This window comes from Heterodontus francisci, chromosome 18 (assembly GCF_036365525.1).
Source record: "Heterodontus francisci isolate sHetFra1 chromosome 18, sHetFra1.hap1, whole genome shotgun sequence".
NCBI classification, from domain to species: Eukaryota; Metazoa; Chordata; class Chondrichthyes; order Heterodontiformes; family Heterodontidae; genus Heterodontus; species Heterodontus francisci.
In genome coordinates this window covers 45,580,234-45,603,513 of record NC_090388.1, presented here as the reverse complement: position 1 = coordinate 45,603,513, position 23,280 = coordinate 45,580,234, and the positions used below count along the sequence as shown (strand labels likewise).

General features: G+C 44.0%; 1 protein-coding gene across 3 annotated transcripts in view; it reads left to right on the top strand.

Annotated features, from left to right (window-relative positions):
* Positions 1-23,280, top strand: part of borcs5 (BLOC-1 related complex subunit 5) — a 116,009-nt gene that overhangs the window by 5,586 nt on the left and 87,143 nt on the right. For all 3 annotated transcript variants that reach the window (XM_068050634.1, XM_068050633.1, XM_068050635.1), the window contains exons 2-3: positions 4,222-4,309; positions 7,007-7,153. In XM_068050634.1, the coding sequence (XP_067906735.1) occupies positions 4,255-4,309; positions 7,007-7,153 (202 nt within the window). In that variant the 5' untranslated portion in view covers positions 4,222-4,254. The remainder of the gene's footprint in view (positions 1-4,221; positions 4,310-7,006; positions 7,154-23,280) is intronic.

The window sequence follows — 23,280 nt, the reverse complement described above, 5'->3', positions numbered from 1 at the left end:
ATCATTCCATGCCCTTCTAAGTATTCATTTATTTTCTCCCAGATTATAGTCTCTAGTAATTCTTCTACTACTAATAGTAACAATTGATATTTGCCTGATGTATTCCTTTCTCCCTTTTGGACAGTAGTGCCGCATTTGCCACCGTCAAGTCCTTTGGCACAGTCCTTATTTCTAATGAATTTTGTAAAATGAAGGGTCATTCTTTTGCCGGTCCCTCACTAACCTCCTTGGGTATTCCAGGGTGCCTTTTTAAAAAAAGAGAAATCATTTTCTTATTACTGCATATATCTATTTGTTGTACATCCAGTTTTTCTTCCACAAGCTATTCAAGACATTTTTACTCTGTTTTTTCGTAAATACTGAGGCAAACTACTTATGAGGCAATTTTTCAATTTCCTTATTTGCCACAATAATCTCACCATGCTCTTTTTTAATTAATGCATGAAAAATCTTACTATTTCCTTTATGTTGGCTATTTTTCATGATTCCTCTTAGCTTTCCTTAGCACTTTTTGTTTGTTGGTAGAGTATAGTTATTTTTCACAATTCCCATATGCTTCACTAACTTTAGGATTGTCATGTGCATTTTTATATTTTTATTCCTTGTTTTCAGCTGCTGTTCATCCATGGCATCTCCTGAAGTCTGTTACTATCCTCCTCATTGTTTACTACATTTCAGAATTTCATATCCTCTGCAAACTTTGAAATTATGCCCTGTATCCCCAAGTCCATATGCACGCACACATCTATATCATATATTTAATTACTTCGAATCTTTTTCCATTCTAATGTCAGACCCCTTCCTTAAATAACACTGCACTGTTCCGTTTTTTGCTATGCTATTGGAAAATGTTATAATATTGAATGCTTAGTTTGAAATCATACCATGGGGAAAACCATATAAATCTTCAGACGCCTTCAGCACAGGCCATAGGGCTGGGAGTCGCCTTTGCCTCTTTTTGAGTAGTTTGTCTTTAAAATATCCTTGGTGGAGATTTTGGCTTAAATGTGAGATATTAGAGGTGGAAGGTGTGAAAAAAATGGATTTCCATGATTGTTTAGTAAAATGGTGTAACATTTAACTTCAAATTGAGTTCTGTAACTTGGAGCATCCTATGCTGTATGCTTCTGCGTTGCACTAAGCATTGTGTCTACTTTGTACAATAGAATGCAGGTGAAGCCCTAGTGTTCTGGAGTACAGTGTGCTATGATGCCGATTTGTCTCAGGGGTTTGAAAATCTTCTTTTTAGGCAGTCCTCCACTCCAGGGTTGTGGGTCCTTAGCTGACTGAATAGTCCAATTCTGGATCCACATACTCTGCCATAGGTGGGGCAGGTAGTGTTTGGTGAGGCAAGTGAATGGGATACTCGAAATTCCGAACGCTCCTTCCGTTGTTTGCACTTGGTCGCTGACCATTGCCCTTCCTGGTACAGCCCTCATATCCGCTTCTTTAATTTCATGGGTCACAGACTTGAAAGGATACGGTGGACAACTGGTTTAGCCATCCACTGCCAGATCTGGCTAGACCACATGAAGCACTTTTGGGTTCTGCTCTTGTCTGCTAAAACTGCTCACTATTCCAGGACCATCCTGTCTCCTCCACCCTCATCTGCAAAAATAAGTGCAAGGAGCTTTTGGGCTTCTTTGTCACTAAGATTGAGACCATTCAATGGCATCTGCCACGTCCCTCCCTTCCACTAGCCCAAACTTCCTCTAAACTTCCCCACTGCCCTAGCTCTGAACTCTCATCTCTCTCTAGTTAACTCCCCTCATGCCCTCTCCAAGTTCATCTCGTCAATGAGGCCCACCTCCTGCCCCCTTGGCCCTGTTCTCACTAAACTGCTTGCCACTCTTATCCCCTCCTGGTCCCCATGTTATCCGATATTGTTAACTGTTCTCTCTCTTCAGGTGTTTTCCATCTCTCTTTTAAATATGCCATCATTGCCCCTCCCCTCAAAAAAAAAACCCTTGCCCCCCCCACCCCCCCGGCACGGTTCTTGCAAACGACCACACAATCTCCAACCTCCCTTTCCTATCAAGTCCTTTAACATGTCACCTCCCAAATCCATGCCCATCTTTCCCGGAACTTCATGTTTGAATCCCTCCGATCAGGTTTCCGCCCATGGAACAGTACTGAAACTGCTCTTATCATAAATGACATCCCATGTGAGTGTGATACAGGTAAACTTTCTTGACCTGTCTGCAGCCTTCGACATGGTTGACCACACCATCCTCTTGCAACTCCTCTCCATTGTTGTGTAGCCGGGTGGGACTGCTTTCACCTGGTTTCATTCTTATCTAGCTAATCGTAGCCAGATTATCACTTGCAATGGCCTCTCTTCCTAGTTTAGTTTAGTTTAGTTTAGAGATACAGCACTGAAACAGGCCCTTCGGCCCACCGAGTCTGTGCCGACCATCAACCACCCATTTATACTAATCCTACACTAATCCCATATTCCTACCACATCCCCACCTGTCCCTATATTTCCCTACCACCTACCTATACTAGTGGCAATTTATAATGGCCAATTTACCTACCAACCTGCAAGTCTTTTTGGCTTGTGGGAGGAAACCGGAGCACCCGGAGAAAACCCACGCAGACACAGGGAGAACTTGCAAACTCCGCACAGGCAGTACCCAGAATTGAACCCGGGTCGCTGGAGCTGTGAGGCTGCGGTGCTAACCACTGCGCCACTGTGCCGTCCTACTTCAGCACCATTACCTCTGGTGTCCCCTTGGCCTTGGCCCCCTCCTATTTGTCACCTACATGTTGCCCCTCAGCGACATCATCTGAAAAAACATCATTAGTTTTCACACGTACACTGACGATACCCAGCTCTACCTCTCAACTTCTCCACTGTTGCTAAATTATCAGACTGCTTATCTGATGTCTAGTACTGGATGAGCAGGAATTTCCTCCAATTAAATACTGGGAAGACTGAAGCCATATTTTCGGTCCCCGCTTGTAACTCCGTTCCCTAGCTACCGATTCATCTCTCTCCCTGGCGCCTGTCTGAGACTGAACTGGACTGTTCGCAACCTTGGTGTCATATTTGACCCCTAATCGAGCTTCTGACCGCATATTCGCGCCATCACTAAGACTGCATATTTCCATCTATGTGACATCACCCGACTTCACTCCTGTCTCAGCTCATCCGCTGCTGAAACCCTCATTCATGCCTTTTTTTACCTCTAGACTTGACTATTCCAATGCACTGCTGGCTGGTTTCCCACATTCTACCCTCTGTAAACTTGAGGGGCTGAATTTTACCAGCCCCTCGATGTTGCTGGTTGCTGGGGGTGGGGGGGGGGCCGGTAAAATTCTGCGGGGATAGGCCCGCCTTGACCCCCGCGTAGAGAAGGGCCTGCCGCGTGTTACTGGCGGCAGGAGGACCTCGATCCGGCCCCCACGCCACATGGCGGCGGGCCCTTCATCTAACTATGTATATGAACAATAATGGTAAGAATAAACTTACCTGCAGGCGGCGGCCATCCCACACCGATTTTACAGCTGCCGTTCGTCCTTTGTGCGCCTTCGGAACTCCATCCGAGGCGAGAACCTGGTGGGGAGGGGGGGAAGAATCAAATTTTCAGGGTGGGAGGGGTGGAGGAACGGGGAAAAGAATTTTCATTGGTTATGTGAATGGTGGGAAGGGGTTGAAGGGCAAATGTTAGAAGGTTGCGGGGAAAAGTTCAGGTAGGGAATAAAGTGATTTTTGTCAATGAGGACCAATTAAAAGACCATTGGCAGGGCGGTTGGGGAAGGGCCTGCATAACATAATTGTTTATTGAATAAAAATTGGAACTACTGTGCCTTTATAAATCTACATCTGTGTTAAGGTCTTAAAGCCTTTTAAAAATGGCACCTGCGCAGTGGCGCTGGATGCAGTTGCCAGGGACGCGGCAGCCGCCCCCTCTATGTTATTGGGGGCAGCCACTCCGCCCCCTCTATTTAAATGAGCCCCCATGCGTAACATCGCGCCTTCAGTTGCCTAAGCTGTGGAATATCCTCCCTTTACCTCTCCACCTCGCTTTCCTCCTTTAAAACACTTGGTAAAACCTCTTTGACCAAGCTTTTGGTCATCTGACCTAATATCCCCCAATGTGGCTTGGTGTCATTTTGTTTAAAATGCTCCTGTAACAAAACATCTCAAGATGCTTCACATTAAAGGTGCTATACAAATATAACTTGTTTTTGTAACTCTTTGTTTGGTTTGTGCAGGGTTGAGGTACTCTGGGATCACATTTCAGTACCATGGGAGCTGAACAGAGCACATATAATGATAAACAACCAGAATCCCATGTCTCGGGTAAGTAACTGTTCAAGCACTGGGACTTCATTAACATTCATTTCAGTTCAACTCAAGTGGTTTCTCATGCACCGCCAACGAGCTGTATTGGGTTAGTGTTGAAGAAAGCTGAAGTAGAGGTCAGCTTTTGCAATGCTGATGATAGATGCACATGAAAAAAAGGCAATTTTTTTGTATATTTTATAATTTAATATAGTTTTAGCAAAGGTACTCAATATAAATTGTTACTACATTAGAATCCGTTTGCAATGATTGATGTGAATAGGCCCCATTACAATTTGAGCACTGTATGTAGTAGGCCACTATACCAGTTACTGTACAGCTGATTCATCAACTGCTATGTACTTCAGAACTACCCCCTCATACCCATTCAAGTTACTACTGATCTTAGGGGAGAAGACTGTATAAGCTATCTCTAAGATTTGTTTTGGTTTAGATTCCACACAGACCCCCTGGTGCTGATGTCTGTGTTGCTGGATGTGACTGTCTTTAGCTCTGTAGCTGGAGACTCATTGCAATTGTTTGGAATCATACCTAGCACGAAGGAAGATGGTTGTAATTGTTGGAGATCAATCATCTTAGTCCCAGGACATCACTGCAAGAGTGTCCGAGGCCCAACCATCTTCAGCTGCGTCATCAATGATCTTCCCTCCATCATAAAGTCTGAAGTGGGAATGTTTGCTGATGATTGGTGCTGAACATTGCACATTCACGACTCCTCAACTACTGAAGTAGTCTGTGTCCAGATGCAGCAAGACCTGGACAACATTCAGGCTTGGGCTGATAAGTGGCAAGTAACGTTTTCACCACAAGTGCCAGACAATGACCATCTCCAGCATCTCCCCTTGACGTTGAATGGCATTACCATCACTGCATCCTTCACGATCAACATCCTAAGGGTGACCATTGACCAGAAACTGAACTGGACCAACCACATAAATACTGTGGCTACAAGAGCAGGTCAGAGGCTGTGAGTTTTGCAACGAGTAACTCACCACCTGTCTCCCCAGTGCCTGTCCACTATCTACAAGGCACAAGTCAGGAGTGTGATGGAATACTCTCCACTTGCCTGCATGGGTGCAGCTCCAGCAACACTTGAAAAGCTTGACACCATCCAGGACAAAGCAGCTAGCTTGATTGGCACACCATCCACCACCTTAAACATTCACTGCCTTAATCACTGACACACAGTGGCCGCAGTGTGTACCATCTACAAGATGCACTGCAGCAACTCACCAAAGCTCCTTAGACAACACCTTCAAAACCCGTGGCCTCTACCACCTAGAAGGACAAGAGCAGCAGACGCATGGGAACACCACCACCTGCAAGTTCTCCTCCAAGCCACACACTATCCTGACTTGGAACTATATCGCTGTCATTGGGTCAACATCCTGGAACTGCTTTCCTGACAGCACTGTGGGTGTACCTACACCCCAAGGACTGCAGTGGTTCAAGAAGGCAGCTCACTACCTCTTCTCAAGGGCAATTAGGAATGGGCAATAAATGCCCATAGCCAGTGATGTCCACATCCCATGAACAAAATCGTACAAGCCATAGTTTGGATGCTATATCACAAATGGTGATCATTAAAAGTGAGTTCCACTATATTGGAAGGTTTTATAGAAATATGATCTAGGGAATCTTTCTTAATGAAGTTGACCTCAAACGTTCACTGCTCCTCTGAATCAGTTACTGTCATAGGAAGGATTTTTGGAACTTTTGGATTCTTGAATACCAGTCCAGTGAATACAGCAGTCAAAATGTGCTACATAATTATGTTTGTAGCCTTATATCTTAGTGCTCCTTGACAGTCAAATCTGTTAACTGTAGGGCTTTTTCATTCTCCACGGAGGTGATTTAAATGGGTCATTTATGTTGAAAGTGAAATGATATATGTCTGGAGGTAAGATTCATTGGTGAATTGACTAAAATATGACTTTTGGAAATCAGTATATGGGACAAGTTTATGCTTTCTGATTCCATTGCTGACAAAAGTGAAATGCGCTTAGGAATTTTTCATACTTGCACGAATTCAAATATGTGGATCTCATTGAGTAAATGTTTTTCCCCCTATCAGTTATTCCACTACTTTAGTTTAAAAAATATTTTAACGATGTGTATATATGCGGGAAATCATTAAAAAAATCTTTGTCTATTGTGGTAACAATCTTTGTTTTGCTATATTTTTCTCTCTTACCTTTCTGTTTCTTTGTTTTTCAGCTTCCTCTCTTCCATTTCTCTTTTCCACTTCTGTTTTTCTTTACAATTCTGTTCCTTTTGTATTCCTCTTTCCTTCTCTCTCCATTCTGTTTCTTCCTGTTTATTCATTTAAGTTGCTCCTTACACATTTGTTTCTCTTTCTCCATTTTCATTTTTATCTCTCTCTCTCTCTTCACTTATGTTTCTCTTTCTTTTAATATTCATTCAATTTCTTTCTCCTCATTTATGTTTTTCCCTTTTACTCATTTCTCTTTTTTTACTCTTCCTACTCTTCACATTCCCCTTTCCTATTTTTATCGTAGTCACCTCTCTGCCATGGGCGGATGAAAGGCTGTTGCATCAGTGGGCTTTGAGCTTCTGGCTTCATAGCGCTATATGTTGTAGATGCTGCCGTATTGATTCTCATGGGCTATTTGTGTGCATATTTTTAATAAATGAAAAACCATGTTACGAACGTGTCACTTTTTTCTTATTTAGCAACAAATTCACCAGCAAAGCAAAGAGCAAAAATGGATGACATCATAGTTGTTGCTACAGGAACACAGCAACCTGCTCGAACCACATGGAATGATCCAGATGTTATTAAGCTGCATGAAATTCCTACCTTCCAACCTTTGCTCAAAGGTAATGCTTACGTTTCATCTTTGCTTCGTCAGTACATGGACCGGAATTTTACGCCCCCCCCACCAAACCCCCTCTGCAGGAGAGGGCTGATGGTGGTGGGGGGTGTGGGGGGGTTGTGAAATTAAGTGGGAGGCTAGGGGTGGGGGATGTTCCGCTGCAATTTTACGAGGGGCGCTGCTGGGACTAAGCTGCCGGCAGCTCTTGGAGGCCGGTCTTCCTGCCTCAGGGAGGTAGAAGTCCCACCCGATGCTAATTAAGGGCCTGGTAAGTGTAAAATCCTAGTGTGGAGGCTGGCTTGCCCATGACATTTTGGCTGGTGGGCGGGGCCTCCCGCTCAACGTAAAATTCCAGCCATATATCATTTGATTTCATTACAAGTATATCTAGGCCCACATAGCTATCACAAGTGCCCATCTAATTATTTGCTTCTCCTTTTCTCCACCCTTAATTACCCAAAATAAATCTTTGTCCCGTTTTTAATGCTTTCACATTGTCTCTGTAATCATTTCAGTCACTTTTACTGCTAGCTGATTTTTCAAGGTGTTGCTTATAGTGAGTCAGATTACGCTGTTGCAAAGATTGAGGCTGGAGTGCACATCTCCATTGAGAGGATTTGGAACAAAGTTAGTAAGAGATCTCCTTCGAGACTGTGAAGTAATTGCTTTTGATGGGCTCCTGGAAAAAAATTGTTTTCCTTCACCATTGCAAGTAGACAGATAAATCCATTTATTTCCACAGTTAGATAAATAAATCTCTGCATGTTTCACAAGGAGAGAGTAGCTGTTCAAACAGGCCATCAAATGGGTACTCTGTCCCATCTGTTTATAGAGTATGAGTTTCTATAGTGAGGACTAAGAAATGTAACACTTAAGAGTAGATTGAGATGTCTTGTATCCTCTTTGCCTAATATCTCTGTAACAATAGTGTTATGACGTCAGTGAGACTCTTGTCATGGAATTTCTTTTCCTTCTGTTTAAAAAAAAAAACTAAAGGGGGTCTGTGTGCCTTTAAGACTGAGAGCAGTTTTTATATTCTCTGGGAACAGTGTGTGAGCTGCAAGCCTGTTTCCTAAGCAGCGGCAAGAGAGAGATATCACATTAGATCAGTTTGACTGCATGTAAAGACTGGCTAGAACCGTTTTGAACTGGCAGACCAGCGAAGCATGCTCTCCTGAAGGAAGGAAGAATTTGTGTCTCAACAGAAAATCTACATTGGCCTACAGGCTGTGTTTCACCTAAGGAGGAAAAGACCCTTGGAAAGGAAAATTTGCTTTATTGAAGTTAGCAAATTCCTTTTTACTCCCGTCTCTAAGAAGTATTTGCCTCAGGAGTGACTTTCTGTTGCCTGTCGCGTTTCTGGGAGTTCTGGAAACTCAGTAGGGTTAGGAGCAATAAGAAGCTATAAAGTCTTTTCAGACATAGATTTATCTCAGTATTTAAGATTTAGTTTGTTAATAACTAGTTAATTTGTTGTTGCTTAAAGATACCTGGATTGATGTGTTTTATTCTGGGGGTTAATAAAATGTTTAATTTGGCTAATTTCTGGTAGATGGAAAACCTTAATAATATGTTATGACCTGTGGTGTAATGGGACTGAATTGACAGTGCATTACTCCCGCCTCAGTCATAACACCCTTAATGTTAAAACAAGAACCCACCAGGCCAATTTTAAAGAAGTACACGACCAGATTTCTAGGTAAAGTTGGTGTGAGTCACATATCTCCTCCGAATCCTCCTTATACTGCATTAAATATCACAATTTTTAAAAACATGATCGTACTACCAGGTCCAGTGTTCCTACCAGTAGTTCTGCTTTACTAAAGATATTTAAATTCAGAACTTTAATTCAGAAATTCCCTGAAAACGGTGTTAATGGTACAATTATTCCAGAATTTGCCATCCATAATAAATGTGGTTTTTGCTGATTGCTCTTATAGACGGTTTCCAGTTGCTGAGGGGTCTACAGCAATGGGACATAGACATATGATTAAATATATGATATCATCTACGTCAGGGAACAGGATTTTATCTTACAAGAGCATTGTGAGGCTGTGTAATACATGATGGGAGTTACTGGTTTTTAAACTGTGCTCTTGAGAAGTGGGCAAGGCCACATTTATTGCTGATCCATCTATCTTGAGGTGGACCTTCTCCTTGAACAGCTGCAACCTTTGTGGTGATGTGCTCATATAATAATGTTAAGTAGGGAATTCCAGGCTTGTGGTCGAGTGATGAAGGATGTGTGTCCGAGTTAGATTGGTGTGTTACTTGGTGGGGATGGCGTTCCCACAAAATTGCTGCTCTTGTTCTTCTTGGTGCTAAAGGTCGCGGGGAGGGAAGTGCTGCCAGAGCATCTTTGGTGAATTGTTGCAGTGCATCTGTAGATAGTACATATTGCACCTGCAAACTGTTCAGGATGTTGATCTTGAGTGCTGTTATGGCCAAACCCACCCAAGTGAGTGCTGAGTATTCTGCCACACTCCTGACTTGAAGATGGCACAGAGGTTTTGAGAGATCCGGCGGTGAGCTGCTTATCCAAGAGTATCCAGCCTCTGGACTGTTCTTGTAACACATTGTAGATATGACTGGCCCAATTCAGCTTCCAGTGAATAATGACCCCTAGGATGTTGAGGGATTGTGTGCTACTGGTGCCATTGAAGATAAAGAGATGATGTCTGGAGTTTCTCTTGTGATGGTTATTACCTGGAACTTAATGTTTTCCAAGTCCTGTTGTAGGCTGTCATAACTTGAACAAGGGCAATTACAGAGGTATGAAGAAAGAGTTGTCTAAAGCAGGCTGGGAAGATAGACCAAGGGGCAGGTCAGTGGATGAGCACTGGCAACATTTAAGCAGATATTTCATAACGCTCAGCAAAATTTTATCCCTGTCAAAAAGAAGGACTTGATGCGAAGGATGAACCCACGGGGTTAACGAAGGCGGTCAAGGAGAGTGTCCAATCAAAAACTAAGGCATACAAAGCGGTGAGGATTGGGAATTTTTTAAGAACCAACAGCGATGACTAAAAAGCTAATAAAGAGGGAGAAAATTAATGATGAAAGTAAATTGGCAAGAATTATAAAAGCAAACAGCAAGCGCTTCTACAGGTATATAAAAAGAAAGTAGCTAAAGTGAGCGTGGGAACCTTGGAGGATGTGACTGGAGAGTTGATAATGGGGAACAGGGAAATGGCAGATAATTTAAACCAATATTTTGCATCGGTCTTCATGGTGGAGGACACTATAAACAACCCACAGATTTCAGATAAGCAAGGAGCTAATGGGAGGAAAGATCTTGTAACAGTCTCTATCAGGAGGGACAAAGTATTTGACAAACTATTCGGATTAAAGGCAGACAAGTCACCAGGACCTGGTGGCCTACATCCAAGTGTTTTAAAGGAAGTGGCTGCAGAGATAGTGGAGGCTTTGGTCGAGATATTCCAGAACTCACTGGATTCCGGGAGGGTCCCAGCAGATTGGAAAACCGCTAATGTGACGCCCCTGTTCAAGAAGGGAAGGAGACAAAAAGCAGGAAACTATAGGCCAGTCAGCCTAACATTGGGAAAATGCTGGAGTCCATTATTAAGGAAGAAATAGCAGGGCATTTAAAAAAGGCTTAGTGCAATCAAACCGAGTCAACATGGTTTTGTGAAAGGGAAATCATGTTTGACAAATTTGCTAGAGTTCTTTGAGGATATAACCAGCAGAGTTGATAAAGGGGAACCGGTAGATGTAGTGTATTTGGATTTCCAGAAGACATTCGATAAGGTGCCACATAAAAGATTCTTGCACAAGATAGGAGCTCACTGTATTGGGGGTAATGTATTAGCGTGGATTCAGGATTCTTTAACTCACAGAAGACAGAGAGTCGGGATTAGTGGGTCTTTTCCAGGTTGGAAAGATGTAACTAGTGGAGTGCCACAAGGACCAGTCCTCGGGCCTCAATTATTTACTATATATATTAATGACTTGGAGAAGGGGGCAGAGTGTAATATATCTAAATTTGCTGGTGATACAAAAATAGGTGGGAAAGCATGTTGTGATGAGGACATAAGGAATCTGCGAGGGGGTATAGATAGGTTGAGTGAGTGGGCAAAAACATGGCAGATGAAGTTTAATGTAGGAAAGTGTGAGGTCATACAGTTTGGTAGGAAGAATCAAAAGGCAGAATATTATTTAAATGGAGAGAGACTCCAAAAAAGTGCAGCACAGAGGGATGTGGGTGTTCTTGTGCATGAAACACGTGCAGGTGCAGCAAGTAATTAAGAAGGCAAATGGAATTTTGGCCTTTATTGCTAGGGGGTTGGAGTTTAAAAATAGGGAAGTCTTGTTACAACTGTACAGGGTGTTGGTGAGGCCGCACCTGGAGTACTGTGTACAGTTTTGGTCCCCATATTTAAGAAAGGATAGACTGGCATTGGAGGCAGTTCAAGAGAGATTCACTAGGCTGATTCCTGGGATGAAGGGGTTGACTTATCAAGAACGGCTAAACAGGTTAGGCCTTTATTCATTAGAGTTTAGAAGAATGAGGGGGTGATCTTATTGAAATGTACACAATTCTGAGGGGCTTGACAGGGTAGATGTTGAGAAGATGTTTCCACTAGTGGAGGAATCTCAAACTAGAGACATAGTTACAGAATAAAGGGACATTCATTTAAAACTGAGATGCAAAAGAATTTCTTCTCTCAGATGGTAGTGAATGTCTGGAATCTTCTACCCCAGAGAGTTGTGAAGGCTAGATCACTGAAAGTATTTAAAAAGGAGGTAGTTAGATTTTTGAAATATCAGGGAGTTGAGGGCTTTGAGGAACTGGCACAAAAGAGAAGTTGAGGTCTGGGGTAGCCCAGCCATGAACTTTTTGAATGGCGGGGCAGGCTTGAGGGGCCAAATGGCCTGCTCCTGCTCCTATTTCTTATGTTGTTATTATGTCATGGGCTGCTTCAGTGAGATTGAAGCAGAGGCCCTCTCAACATTGATGAATAGCTTAGATAGATGGTTGAAGGAATGTGGGATAAAGTGATATAGGAATAATGTGAGATAAAACTACTTATATGGAGGGCAAGTACAAACACTGACTAGTTGGACTGAAAGACCTGTTTTCATGGTCTAATTTCCATGACTGTCGCATAAATAACAGAAATACATTTGCTATAAGCATTTAGAATGCATTATAAAATATAAATAAAAATTAAACATTGGCAACATTTCAAAAGTGGACCTATGTTAGTAAAGCTTATGGAATCCTGTGCTTTATGAATAGAGGCAGAGAGTATAAAGCCAGGAAATTATGTTAAACCTATATAAACACCAGTTTGGCGTCAGCTGGAGTATTATGTCTGATTCTAGGCACCATACTTTAGGAAGGACATGAAGGTTTTGGAGAGGGCGCAGAAGAGACTTTCTAGAATGGTTCCTGGGATGAGGGGTTATAGTTACTTTGATAGACTGGAATTGTCCTCCTTTAGAGGAGAGAAGGCTTAGAGGAGATTTGATAGAGGTGTTTAAAATCATCACTGGGTTTAGATAGAGTATATAAAGAGAAAATGTTTCCAGTGACTGGAGGGTCAATAACCAGAGGGCACAGATTTAAATTGATTGACACAGGAACCAGAGGCGACATGACAAAAATCTTTTTTACACAACAAGCAGTTAGGATTTGGAATGGACTACCTGATAGGGTGGTGGAAACAGATTCAGTAGGAGCTGACAAAAAGGAATTGGTAAATATTTGGAGGAGAACTAAATGGATTGACCTCCTACTGGGCTGTACTATTCTATTATTCTATGTGCATGCACAGGAAAGGGGCAGGAAGGCAGAGGGATTGAAGAAAGAAGCAGTATGGGAGATATTTTGCTGTGAACTGTGACTGGAAGCACTCAGTTGGACTCATCAGGGGCCACTACTGGTTGTACCTAGCAGGAAATCGAACCTGGCCTAGTCTTAGTGGCAATGGGACATTAAATGATGGTAAATCTTCAATCAAATAAATAAAAATATATTAAAAAAATAATGTTCAATGATGTGAAAACGGAAACATTTGGGAAATGAAAAAATATAATCACATTTATATGCTTAAAGTATAAACTTAAGAAGTTGAAGTTTTAGGACGAGGACTTACCTGAAGTAGTTAGAATCGTACATGCAGAGATTCAAAGCTGAGTAGTGGAAAGGTCGAAGGATACAGTTGCACAGTGCCAAGATACTGCTCCTCAGTATCGCCCAGTGGCCAGAACCTAGAACTACATGTAGACGAAGCGCAGTATGTTTTAATCATATACTACTGCTGTAAAATAGCTCCAGTTATATCACCAGGCAGTATGCTTTATGTGACAGGTAAGTTGTGATATCTTTAGCATTACCACCTACAGGTATTTCAGGGAAATATGATCACTTTTATAATGTGGTTTTCAATACAATTTGCACCTAGCGTAACAAATTCAATATGTTATGAATAGATATGGATGAGCTTACCTTGTGACAGCACCTCTCCATCCTGCAACATCTACCAGAGAGCAGGGCAAGCATAGCAATGTGATGGGAACACCATTATCTCCAAGTTCCTCTCTAAGTCACACACCACCTGACGTAGACAGATGTTCCCAGCTGAACCAAAAATCTGGAGTTCCTGAAGCAGCACCATTGTGAGAACACCAGCACAAGTACTGGAGTGGCTTAACGAACTAGGGATGGGCAATAAATGCGGCCTTTCCAGCATTTCCTACATTCGTGAGCAAATTTTTTTAAAAAAACTTCCTGATGTGGAGAAAGGCAAGTGGAAAGACTGAGGGATGCAGTTGCACAATGCCAAGAGGCAGATTAAAGAATGGCAATGCTGGAGTTAAGGAGCAGGTTTCTGGCCCCCACAGCGAGGGAAAGTATGTGATTGTTTGGGAGGAAAATGGATTCCATTTGAAACCATGAAGTTAATTTTAGAAATTTAATTTCTAGTAAAATCAATTGTGTTAGTATTATTATGACTTAAAGAAATCAAACCTTTTCAGGAGTAATCCAATTTGAAAATTGGATTATATTTATGTATTTTTGTCTCTTTTTATTAACATTGGGAATGATTTTAAGTCTTGTGAAGACGAGCATCAAGTGTTTGTCAGAGCATATTGGCTGTTTTTATGTTGTTTGAAATATCCAAGTGAAACATTTCAAAATGTCTGGCTGACTGTGACTCAGAATAAAACTTAGAGGAATTAGAAATAGAAGCAGAGACTGCTTGAGTTGTGTACCTATCATAACCTCTGCATCACCAACTCGTTCTTTCACACTAAACCCTGTCACCAGGTTTCATGGAGGCACCCAAGATCACGTCGTTGGCACCAGCTAGACCTCATTGTCACAAGGCGAGCCGCCTTAAACAGTGTTCAAATCACACGCAGCTTCCACAGTGCGGACTGCGACACCGACCACTCCCTGGTGTGCAGCAAGGTTAGACTCAGACCAAAGAAGTTGCATCATTCCAAGCAGAAGGGCCACCCGCGCATCAACACGAGCAGAATTTCTCACCCACAGCTGTTACAAAAATTTCTAAATTCACTTGTAACAGCCCTTCAAAACACTCCCACAGGGGATGCTGAGACCAAGTGGGCCCACATCAGAGACGCCATCTATGAGTCAGCTTTGACCACCTACGGCAAAAGTGCGAAGAGAAATGCAGACTGGTTTCAATCTCATAATGAAGAGCTGGAACCTGTCATAGCCGCTAAGCGCATTGCACTTTTGAACTACAAGAAAGCCCCCAGCGATTTAACATCCGCAGCACTTAAAGCAGCCAGAAGTAATGCACAAAGAACAGCTAGGCGTTGCGCAAACGACTACTGGCAACACCTATGCAGTCATATTCAGCTGGCCTCAGACACTGGAAACATCAGAGGAATGTATGATGGCATGAAGAGAGCTCTTGGGCCAACCATCAAGAAGATCACCCCCCTCAAATCTAAATCGGGGGACATAATCACTGACCAACGCAAACAGATGGACCGCTGGGTTGAGCACTACCTAGAACTGTACTCCAGGGAGAATGCTGTCACTGAGACTGCCCTCAATGCAGCCCAGCCTCTACCAGTCATGGATGAGCTGGACATACAGCCAACCAAATCGGAACTCAGTGATGCCATTGATTCCCTAGCCAGCGGAAAAGCCCCTGGGAAGGACAGCATTACCCCTGAAATAATCAAGAGTGCCAAGCCTGCTATACTCTCAGCACTACATGAACTGCTATGCCTGTGCTGGGACGAGGGAGCAGTACCCCAGGACATGCGCGATGCCAACATCATCACCCTCTATAAAAACAAAGGTGACCGCGGTGACTGCAACAACTACCGTGGAATCTCCCTGCTCAGCGTAGTGGGGAAAGTCTTTGCTCGAGTCGCTCTGAACAGGCTCCAGAAGCTGGCCGAGCGCGTCTACCCTGAGGCACAGTGTGGCTTTCGTGCAGAGAGATCGACTATTGACATGCTGTTCTCCCTTCGTCAGATACAGGAGAAATGCCGTGAACAACAGATGCCCCTCTACATTGCTTTCATTGATCTCACCAAAGCCTTGGACCTCGTCAGCAGACGTGGTCTCTTCAGACTACTAGAAAAGATCGGATGTCCACCAAAGCTACTAAGTATCATCACCTCATTCCATGACAATATGAAAGGCACAATTCAACATGGTGGCTCCTCATCAGAGCCCTTTCCTATCCTGAGTGGTGTGAAGCAGGGCTGTGTTCTCGCACCCACACTTTTTGGGATTTTCTTCTCCCTGCTGCTTTCACATGCGTTCAAATCCTCTGAAGAAGGAATTTTCCTCCACACAAGATCAGGGGGCAGGTTGTTCAACCTTGCCCGTCTAAGAGCGAAGTCCAAAGTACGGAAAGTCCTCATCAGAGAACTCCTCTTTGCTGACGATGCTGCTTTAACATCTCACACTGAAGAATGCCTGCAGAGTCTCATCGACAGGTTTGCGTCTGCCTGCAATGAATTTGGCCTAACCATCAGCCTCAAGAAAACGAACATCATGGGGCAGGATGTCAGAAATGCTCCATCCATCAATATTGGCGACCACGCTCTGGAAGTGGTTCAAGAGTTCACCTACCTAGGCTCAACTATCACCAGTAACCTGTCTCTAGATGCAAAAATCAACAAGCGCATGGGTAAGGCTTCCACTGCTATGTCCAGACTGGCCAAGAGAGTGTGGGAAAATGGCGCACTGACACGGAACACAAAAGTCCGAGTGTATCAGGCCTGTGTCCTCAGTACCTTGCTCTACGGCAGCGAGGCCTGGACAACGTATGCCAGCCAAGAGCGACGTCTCAATTCATTCCATCTTCGCTGCCTTCGGAGAATACTTGGCATCAGGTGGCAGGACTATATCTCCAACACAGAAGTCCTTGAAGCGGCCAACACCCCCAGCTTATACACACTACTGAGTCAGCGGCGCTTGAGATGGCTTGGCCATGTGAGCCGCATGGAAGATGGCAGGATCCCCAAAGACACATTGTACAGCGAGCTCGCCACTGGTATCAGACCCACCGGCCGTCCATGTCTCCGTTATAAAGACGTCTGCAAACGTGACATGAAATCGTGTGACATTGATCACAAGTCGTGGGAGTCAGTTGCCAGCATTCGCCAGAGCTGGCGGGCAGCCATAAAGACAGGGCTAAATTGTGGCGAGTCGAAGAGACTTAGTAGTTGGCAGGAAAAAAGACAGAGGCGCAAGGGGAGAGCCAACTGTGCAACAGCCCCAACAAACAAATTTCTCTGCAGCACCTGTGGAAGAGCCTGTCACTCCAGAATTGGCCTTTATAGCCACTCCAGGCGCTGCTTCACAAACCACTGACCACCTCCAGGCGCGTATCCATTGTCTCTCGAGATAAGGAGCCCCAAAAGAAAGAAAAAAAAGAAATAGGGAAAGGAAGTATGTTCAGGAATAAGTGTCTTGTAGTATACTTACTATTACATATTAGAAATATTGACACTTGCATTGAAAACAAATTCAAATGATGAACCATTTAAAAAAATTTTTTCAAAACTTTTTAATTATTACAGCAATGGACACATGTTGCATTCAAAACATAGTGTACAAGGTATAACATTCATGGTAGATTGCAGACGTTGGTGAGCTATACTGTAGTTGAGGTGGATGATCCTGGCGAATGATTCCAGGGAGTAGCAGTGGTGCTTGGTACATCTCACTATGCTCACCTGCTGTGTCAGTGCTTGATGAGTTTTGCTTGTTTTGCTAAAGTTTTGACAGTCATTGTGTTCAGGTTTTATATTGGATGTAGGGGCAATTGTACTATGCTTACACCATTCTCCTTTCCTTTTGGGCCTCCTTATCTCGAGAGACAATGAATACGCGCCTGGAGGTGGTCAGTGGTTTGTGAAGCAGCGCCTGGAGTGGCTATAAAGGCCAATTCTGGAGTAACAGGCTCTTCACCATTCTACTGTAAAAGAAAATGAACAATTTGTATTCTGCAACATTCTTTGCAGACTGCTAACCAGTTCCTTTGAGCAGTCACTATCAATTCTTTTGACTGCTAGTATTCAGTGCTTACATGCTTTGCAGTAATATTGTAGGCCCTGTTACGGACAGGTAGTAAATGGTGTGGGTGGCTTCCACGTTTCACCTCCCAACTGACAGTATTGTTAAAATGGTGCGTTAGTCTCTGAGTGTTTTAGGACAAATGACAGGTTTTCTCATAGGTTTTTAAAAAAAAGCAAGATAACTGTTGTTACGAGAGTCCATATGTTTTGTCAAAACTTGAGAATCTATATTTTTTTTAAAAACTGAAAGGGATTTCAGTGGACATTGAGGCATATAGAGATTAGCTGAACTTTATGGATGCTTTTGGAAGGAAAGCAGGGTCAACGAGAGGTTCCTGGTTTTAAACAGTAAACAAATACTGGAAACCAGGTAATTTCAAGGAAACCAGCAGGGGGTTTGATTTAAGAGCCACCCTTTGTGTGACAAGGGAGAATTTATGACTTGGAAGGTTTTGGTTTCATTTTTGAACTGTGTAAAAGCCAGTGGGTTTGGACTAAAGCAGGCAATTGAAATTTGATTTGGACCTGCCAGGCGATCAGAAGAAGAACCAGACAAGTATTACCTCTCTGTAAAGAATCTTTGCTCTTGAAAAGAAAAAGCTTGTATAAAGTGGTACTGTTGCCTCCTGCATTTCTGAAGAAACCCTGAATTTGCAGAAACCTTGCATCTTTAAAAAGACTTTTGCATCGAATGTAAAAACTGACACCTGTTGCTACACCCCTAATGGAAGGTCTGTGTGAAGCCTTCTACAGTTGAATTTCTTTGAACGCCTACCCAACACAGACTCTTCGTCAACCTTGCCTGAAAGACTTCAAGTGGCATCCAACTATTTGACTTTGGGACACTTCACCAAACCCAAGAACTTCATTCCAGATCATTGCAGTCTAAGTTTTTTTTATTCCTTTGAAACTGCTGTAAACCAAAATCTCTTTTTTCCTGGTTAACCGGTTTTTGGATGTATGTGCGTATGCATGAAAAATGGGAGAGGGAAAAATTATCTCAATTCTATATATATGTATGTATGTGTGTGCTTTAGTCTGGGGACAAATAGAGTATCTGATTGGCTGATTCGGTAAGTGGGAAAATTTATTGATATGCTATGACTTGTGGAGAAGTGGGACTGAATTAACAGTGCACTCTTCCCGCCTCGGTCGGAACACTATATTTATTTTCAAACAATTCCTGAAATTGTCACAACCTTCACCCACTAGTACATTCACACATACATATATACACAAGAATAGATAGAGAGAAAAGGTTAGGATGCAGTTAAGGTCCAAGGTAATGTAGGAATACGTAGTTGAATCTTTTCAGGAGGAAAGTTTTTTTTTAAATGGTGCCAGGCCTGCTTGTTTGCAGTCTTGAACTTGCTGAGGTGTTGTAGAATTCTAGTGGTTAAAACTCAGTCCAAAGTTGGTGGTGTGAATTTAGTTTACCTTCACAGATGGAGAGTCTCAGTCACTTTGTAATTTCTCTGCTGTCGTGGTTGATCAGCTGTTTTCTGCAGGTTTCTTTGTTTAGCTGGATCTCTCTTACAGCCTCTGGCTAGAAACTAGTTTTCTGTGGTCTTGAATTGATCTCCCCCTCTCTCTCTCCAGAGGGTTTTTTTTTATTCATTCATGGGATGTAGGCGTCGCTGGCCAGGCCAGCATTTAATGCCCATCCCTAATTGCCCTTGAGAAGGTGGTGGTGAGCTGCCTTCTTGAACTGCTGCAGTCCATTTGGGGTAGGTATACCCACAGTGATGTTAGGAAGGGAGTTCCAGGATTTTGACCCAGCGACAGTGAAGGAACGGCAATATAGTTCCAAGTCAGGATGGTGTGTGACTTGAAGGGGAACTTGCAGGTGGTGGTGTTCCCATGTATTTGCTGCCCTTGTCCTTCTAGTTGGTAGAGGTCACGGGTTTGGAAGGTGCTGTCTAAGGAGCCTTGGTGCGTTGCTGCAGTGCATCTTGTAGATGGTACACACTGCTGCCACAGTGCGTTGGTGGTGGAGGGAGTGAATGTTTGTAGATGGGGTGCCAATCAAGTGGGCTGCTTTGTCCTGGATGGTGTCGAGCTTCTTGTGTTGTTGGAGCTGCACCCATCCAGGCAAGTGGAGAGTATTCCATCACACTCCTGACTTGTGCCTTGTAGATGGTGGACAGGCTTTGGGGAGTCAGGAGGTGAGTTACTCGCCTCAGGATTCCTAGCCTCTGACTTGCTCTTGTAGCCACGGTATTTATATGGTTATTCCAGTTCAGTTTCTGGTCAGTGATAGCCCCTCGGATGTTGATAGTGGGGGATTCAGCGATGGTAATGCCGTTGAATGTCAAGGGGAGATGGTTAGATTCTCTCTTGTTGGAGATGGTCATTGCCTGGCACTTAAGTGGCAAGTAACATTTGCGCCACACATCAGCCCAAGCCTGGATATTGTCCAGGTCTTGCTGCATTTCTACATGGACTGCTTCAGTATCTGAGGAGTCACGAATGGTGCTGAACATTGTGCAATCATCAGCGAACATCCCCACTTCTGACCTTATGATTGAAGGAAGGTCATTGATGAAGCAGCTGAAGATGGTTGGGCCTAGGACACTACCCTGAGGAACTCCTGCAGTGATTGACCTCCAACAACCACAACCATCTTCCTTTGTGCTAGGTATGACTCCAGCCAGCGGAGGGTTTTCCCCCTGATTCCCATTGACCTCAGTTTTGCTCGGGCTCCTTGATGCCATACTCTGTCAAATGCTGCCTTGATGTCAAGGGCAGTCACTCTCACCTCACCTCTTGAGTTCAGCTCTTTTGTCCATGTCTGAACCAAGGCTGTAATGAGGTCAGGAGCTGAGTGGCCCTGACGGAACCCAAACTGAGCGTCACTGAACAGGTTATTGCTAAGCAAGTGCTACTTGATGGCACTGTTGATGACACCTTCCATCACTTTACTGATGATTGAAGGTAGGCTGATGGGGCGGTAATTGGCCGCGTTGGACTTGTCCTGCTTTTTGTGTACAGGACATACCTGGGCAATTTTCCACATTGCAGGGTAGATGCCAGCATTGTAGCTGTACTGGAACAGCTTGGCTAGGGGCGCGGCAAGTTCTGGAGCACAGGTCTTCAGTACTATTGCCGGAATATTGTCTGGGCCCATAGCTTTTGCAGTATCCAGTGCCTTCAGTTGTTTCTTGATATCACGTGGAGTGAATCGAATTGGCTGAAGTCTGGCATCTGTGATGCTGGGGACTTCAGGAGGAGACCAAGATGGATCATCAAGTTGGCACTTCTGGCTGAAGATTGTTGCAAATGCTTCAACCTTATCTTTCGCACTGATGTGCTGGGCTCCCCCAACATTGAGGATAGGGATATTTGTGGAGCCACCTCCTCCAGTTAGTTGTTTAATTGTCCACCACCATTCATGGCTGGATGTGGCAGGACTGCAGAGCTAAGATCTGATCCGTTGGTTATGGGATCGCATAGCTCTGTCTATCGCATGCTGCTTACGCAGTTTGGCACGCAGATAGTCCTGTGTTGTAGCTTCAACAGGTTGACATCTCATTTTGAGGTATGCCTGGTGCTGCTCCTGGCATGCCCTCCTGCACTCTTCATTGAACCAGGGTTGGTCTCCTGGCTTGATGGTAATGGTAGAGTGGGGGATATGCCGGGCCATGAGGTTACAGGTTGTGGTTGAGTACAATTCTGCTGCTGCTGCTGATGGCCCATAGCACCTCATGGATGCCCAGTTTTGCATTGCTAGATCTGTTCGAAATCTACCCCATTTAGCACGGTGATAGTGCCACACAACACGATGGACAGTATCCTCTATGTTAAGGCGGGACTTCGTCTCCACAAGGACTGTGTGGTGGTCACTCCTACCAATACTGTCATGGACAGAAGCATCTGCGACAGGCAGAGTGGTGAGGACGAGGTCAAGTATGTTTTTCCCTCGTGTTGGTTCCCCACCACCTGCTGCAGACTCAGTCTAGCGGCTATGTCCTTTAGGACTCGGTCATCTCAGTCAGTAGTGGTGCTGCCGAGCCACTCTTGGTGATGGACATTGAAGTCCCCCACCCAGAGTACATTTTGTGCCCTTGCCACCCTCAGTGCTTCCTCCAAGTAGTGTTCAACGTGGAGGAGTACTGAGTCATCAGCTGAGGGAGGGCTGTAGGTGGTAATCAGTAGGAGGTTACCTTGCCCATGTTTGACCTGATGCCATGAGACATCATGGGGTCCAGAGTAGATGTTGAGGACTCCCAGGGCAACTCCCTTCCTACTGTATACCACTGTGCCACCACCTCTGGTGGGTCTGTCCTGCCGTTGGGACAGGACATACCCGGAGATGGTGATGGCAGTGTCTGGGACATTGTCTGTAAGGTATGATTCTGTGAGTATGACTATGTCAGGCTGTTGCTTGACTAGTCTGTGGGACAGCTCTCCCAACTTTGGCACAAGCCCCCAGATGTTAGTAAGGAGGACCTTGCAGGGTTGACAGGGCTGGGTTTGCCATTGTCGTTTCTGGTGCCTAGGTCGATGCCGGGTGGTCTGTCCGGTTTCATTCCTTTCTATTGACTTTGTAGCAGTTAGGTACAACTGAGTGGCTTGCTAGGCCATTTCAGAGGGCATGTAAGAGTCAACCACATTGCTGTGGGTCTGGAGTCACATGTAGGCCAGACCAGGTAAGGACAGCAGATTTCCTTCCCTAAACGACATTAGTGAACCAGATGGGATTTTACAACAATCGACAATGGTTTCATGGCCATCATTAGGCTAGCTTTTAATTCCAGATTTATTAATTAAATTGAAATTCCACCTTCTGCTGTGGTGGGATTGGAACCCATGTCTCCGGATCAATACTCTGGGTCTCTGGGTTACTAGTCCAGTGATAATACCACTACGCCACTGCCTGCCCCTAACGGGTTACCGTTTTAAAGTAAAGATCCATCATATATGAGTCTCTGTCAGGTGTCACAGGGCCCTCTTACCTGGTGTGACCACACAATAGTCCAGGATATGGATACCATGGCTATCTATTGATGTCTGAATGGGGCCCATTCTGTTATAATGGTGCTACTTCACTCCTATATATTTTGGTTTGGGCTGTGAGTCTGTCTGTCTCCAGAACCCTTTGCTCGTTCATTTGTGTAAGTAGGAGTCTTCAATATGCAATGGTGCTGCTTTCGATTTCAATGGGTTCTCGCCAGAGCTATTTCATTCTGTGCTATGTATTGTCAATACGGGATAGATCACCTGACCACTACTCCATTTTGTCTGTGGTACGATTGACCATGTTCTTGTGGATCAGTTTTACAATTGACTTTCTATTTTCATAATTTCTCCAATCCACTGTTAATTTCATCACGGCTCCTTCTGAGCATGACAGCTCTCTTCCGTTGACCGCACAACATAGTACCCAGTTTCACAGCACAGTGCGAGCTCACTGCATCGTCCAGTCGTCAGATATGTTGTTTGCAATTGTCTTGACGTGGTTCCATCACCAGAAGTTAACAAATGCGACCTGCTGTGATTTTTATTTGTTTATTTTCCACTTGTATCCTTCTCCTCAAACATAAGTTCATGATCTTAACTGTGAATTCAGAGTCTGCAGGTTGGCTATGC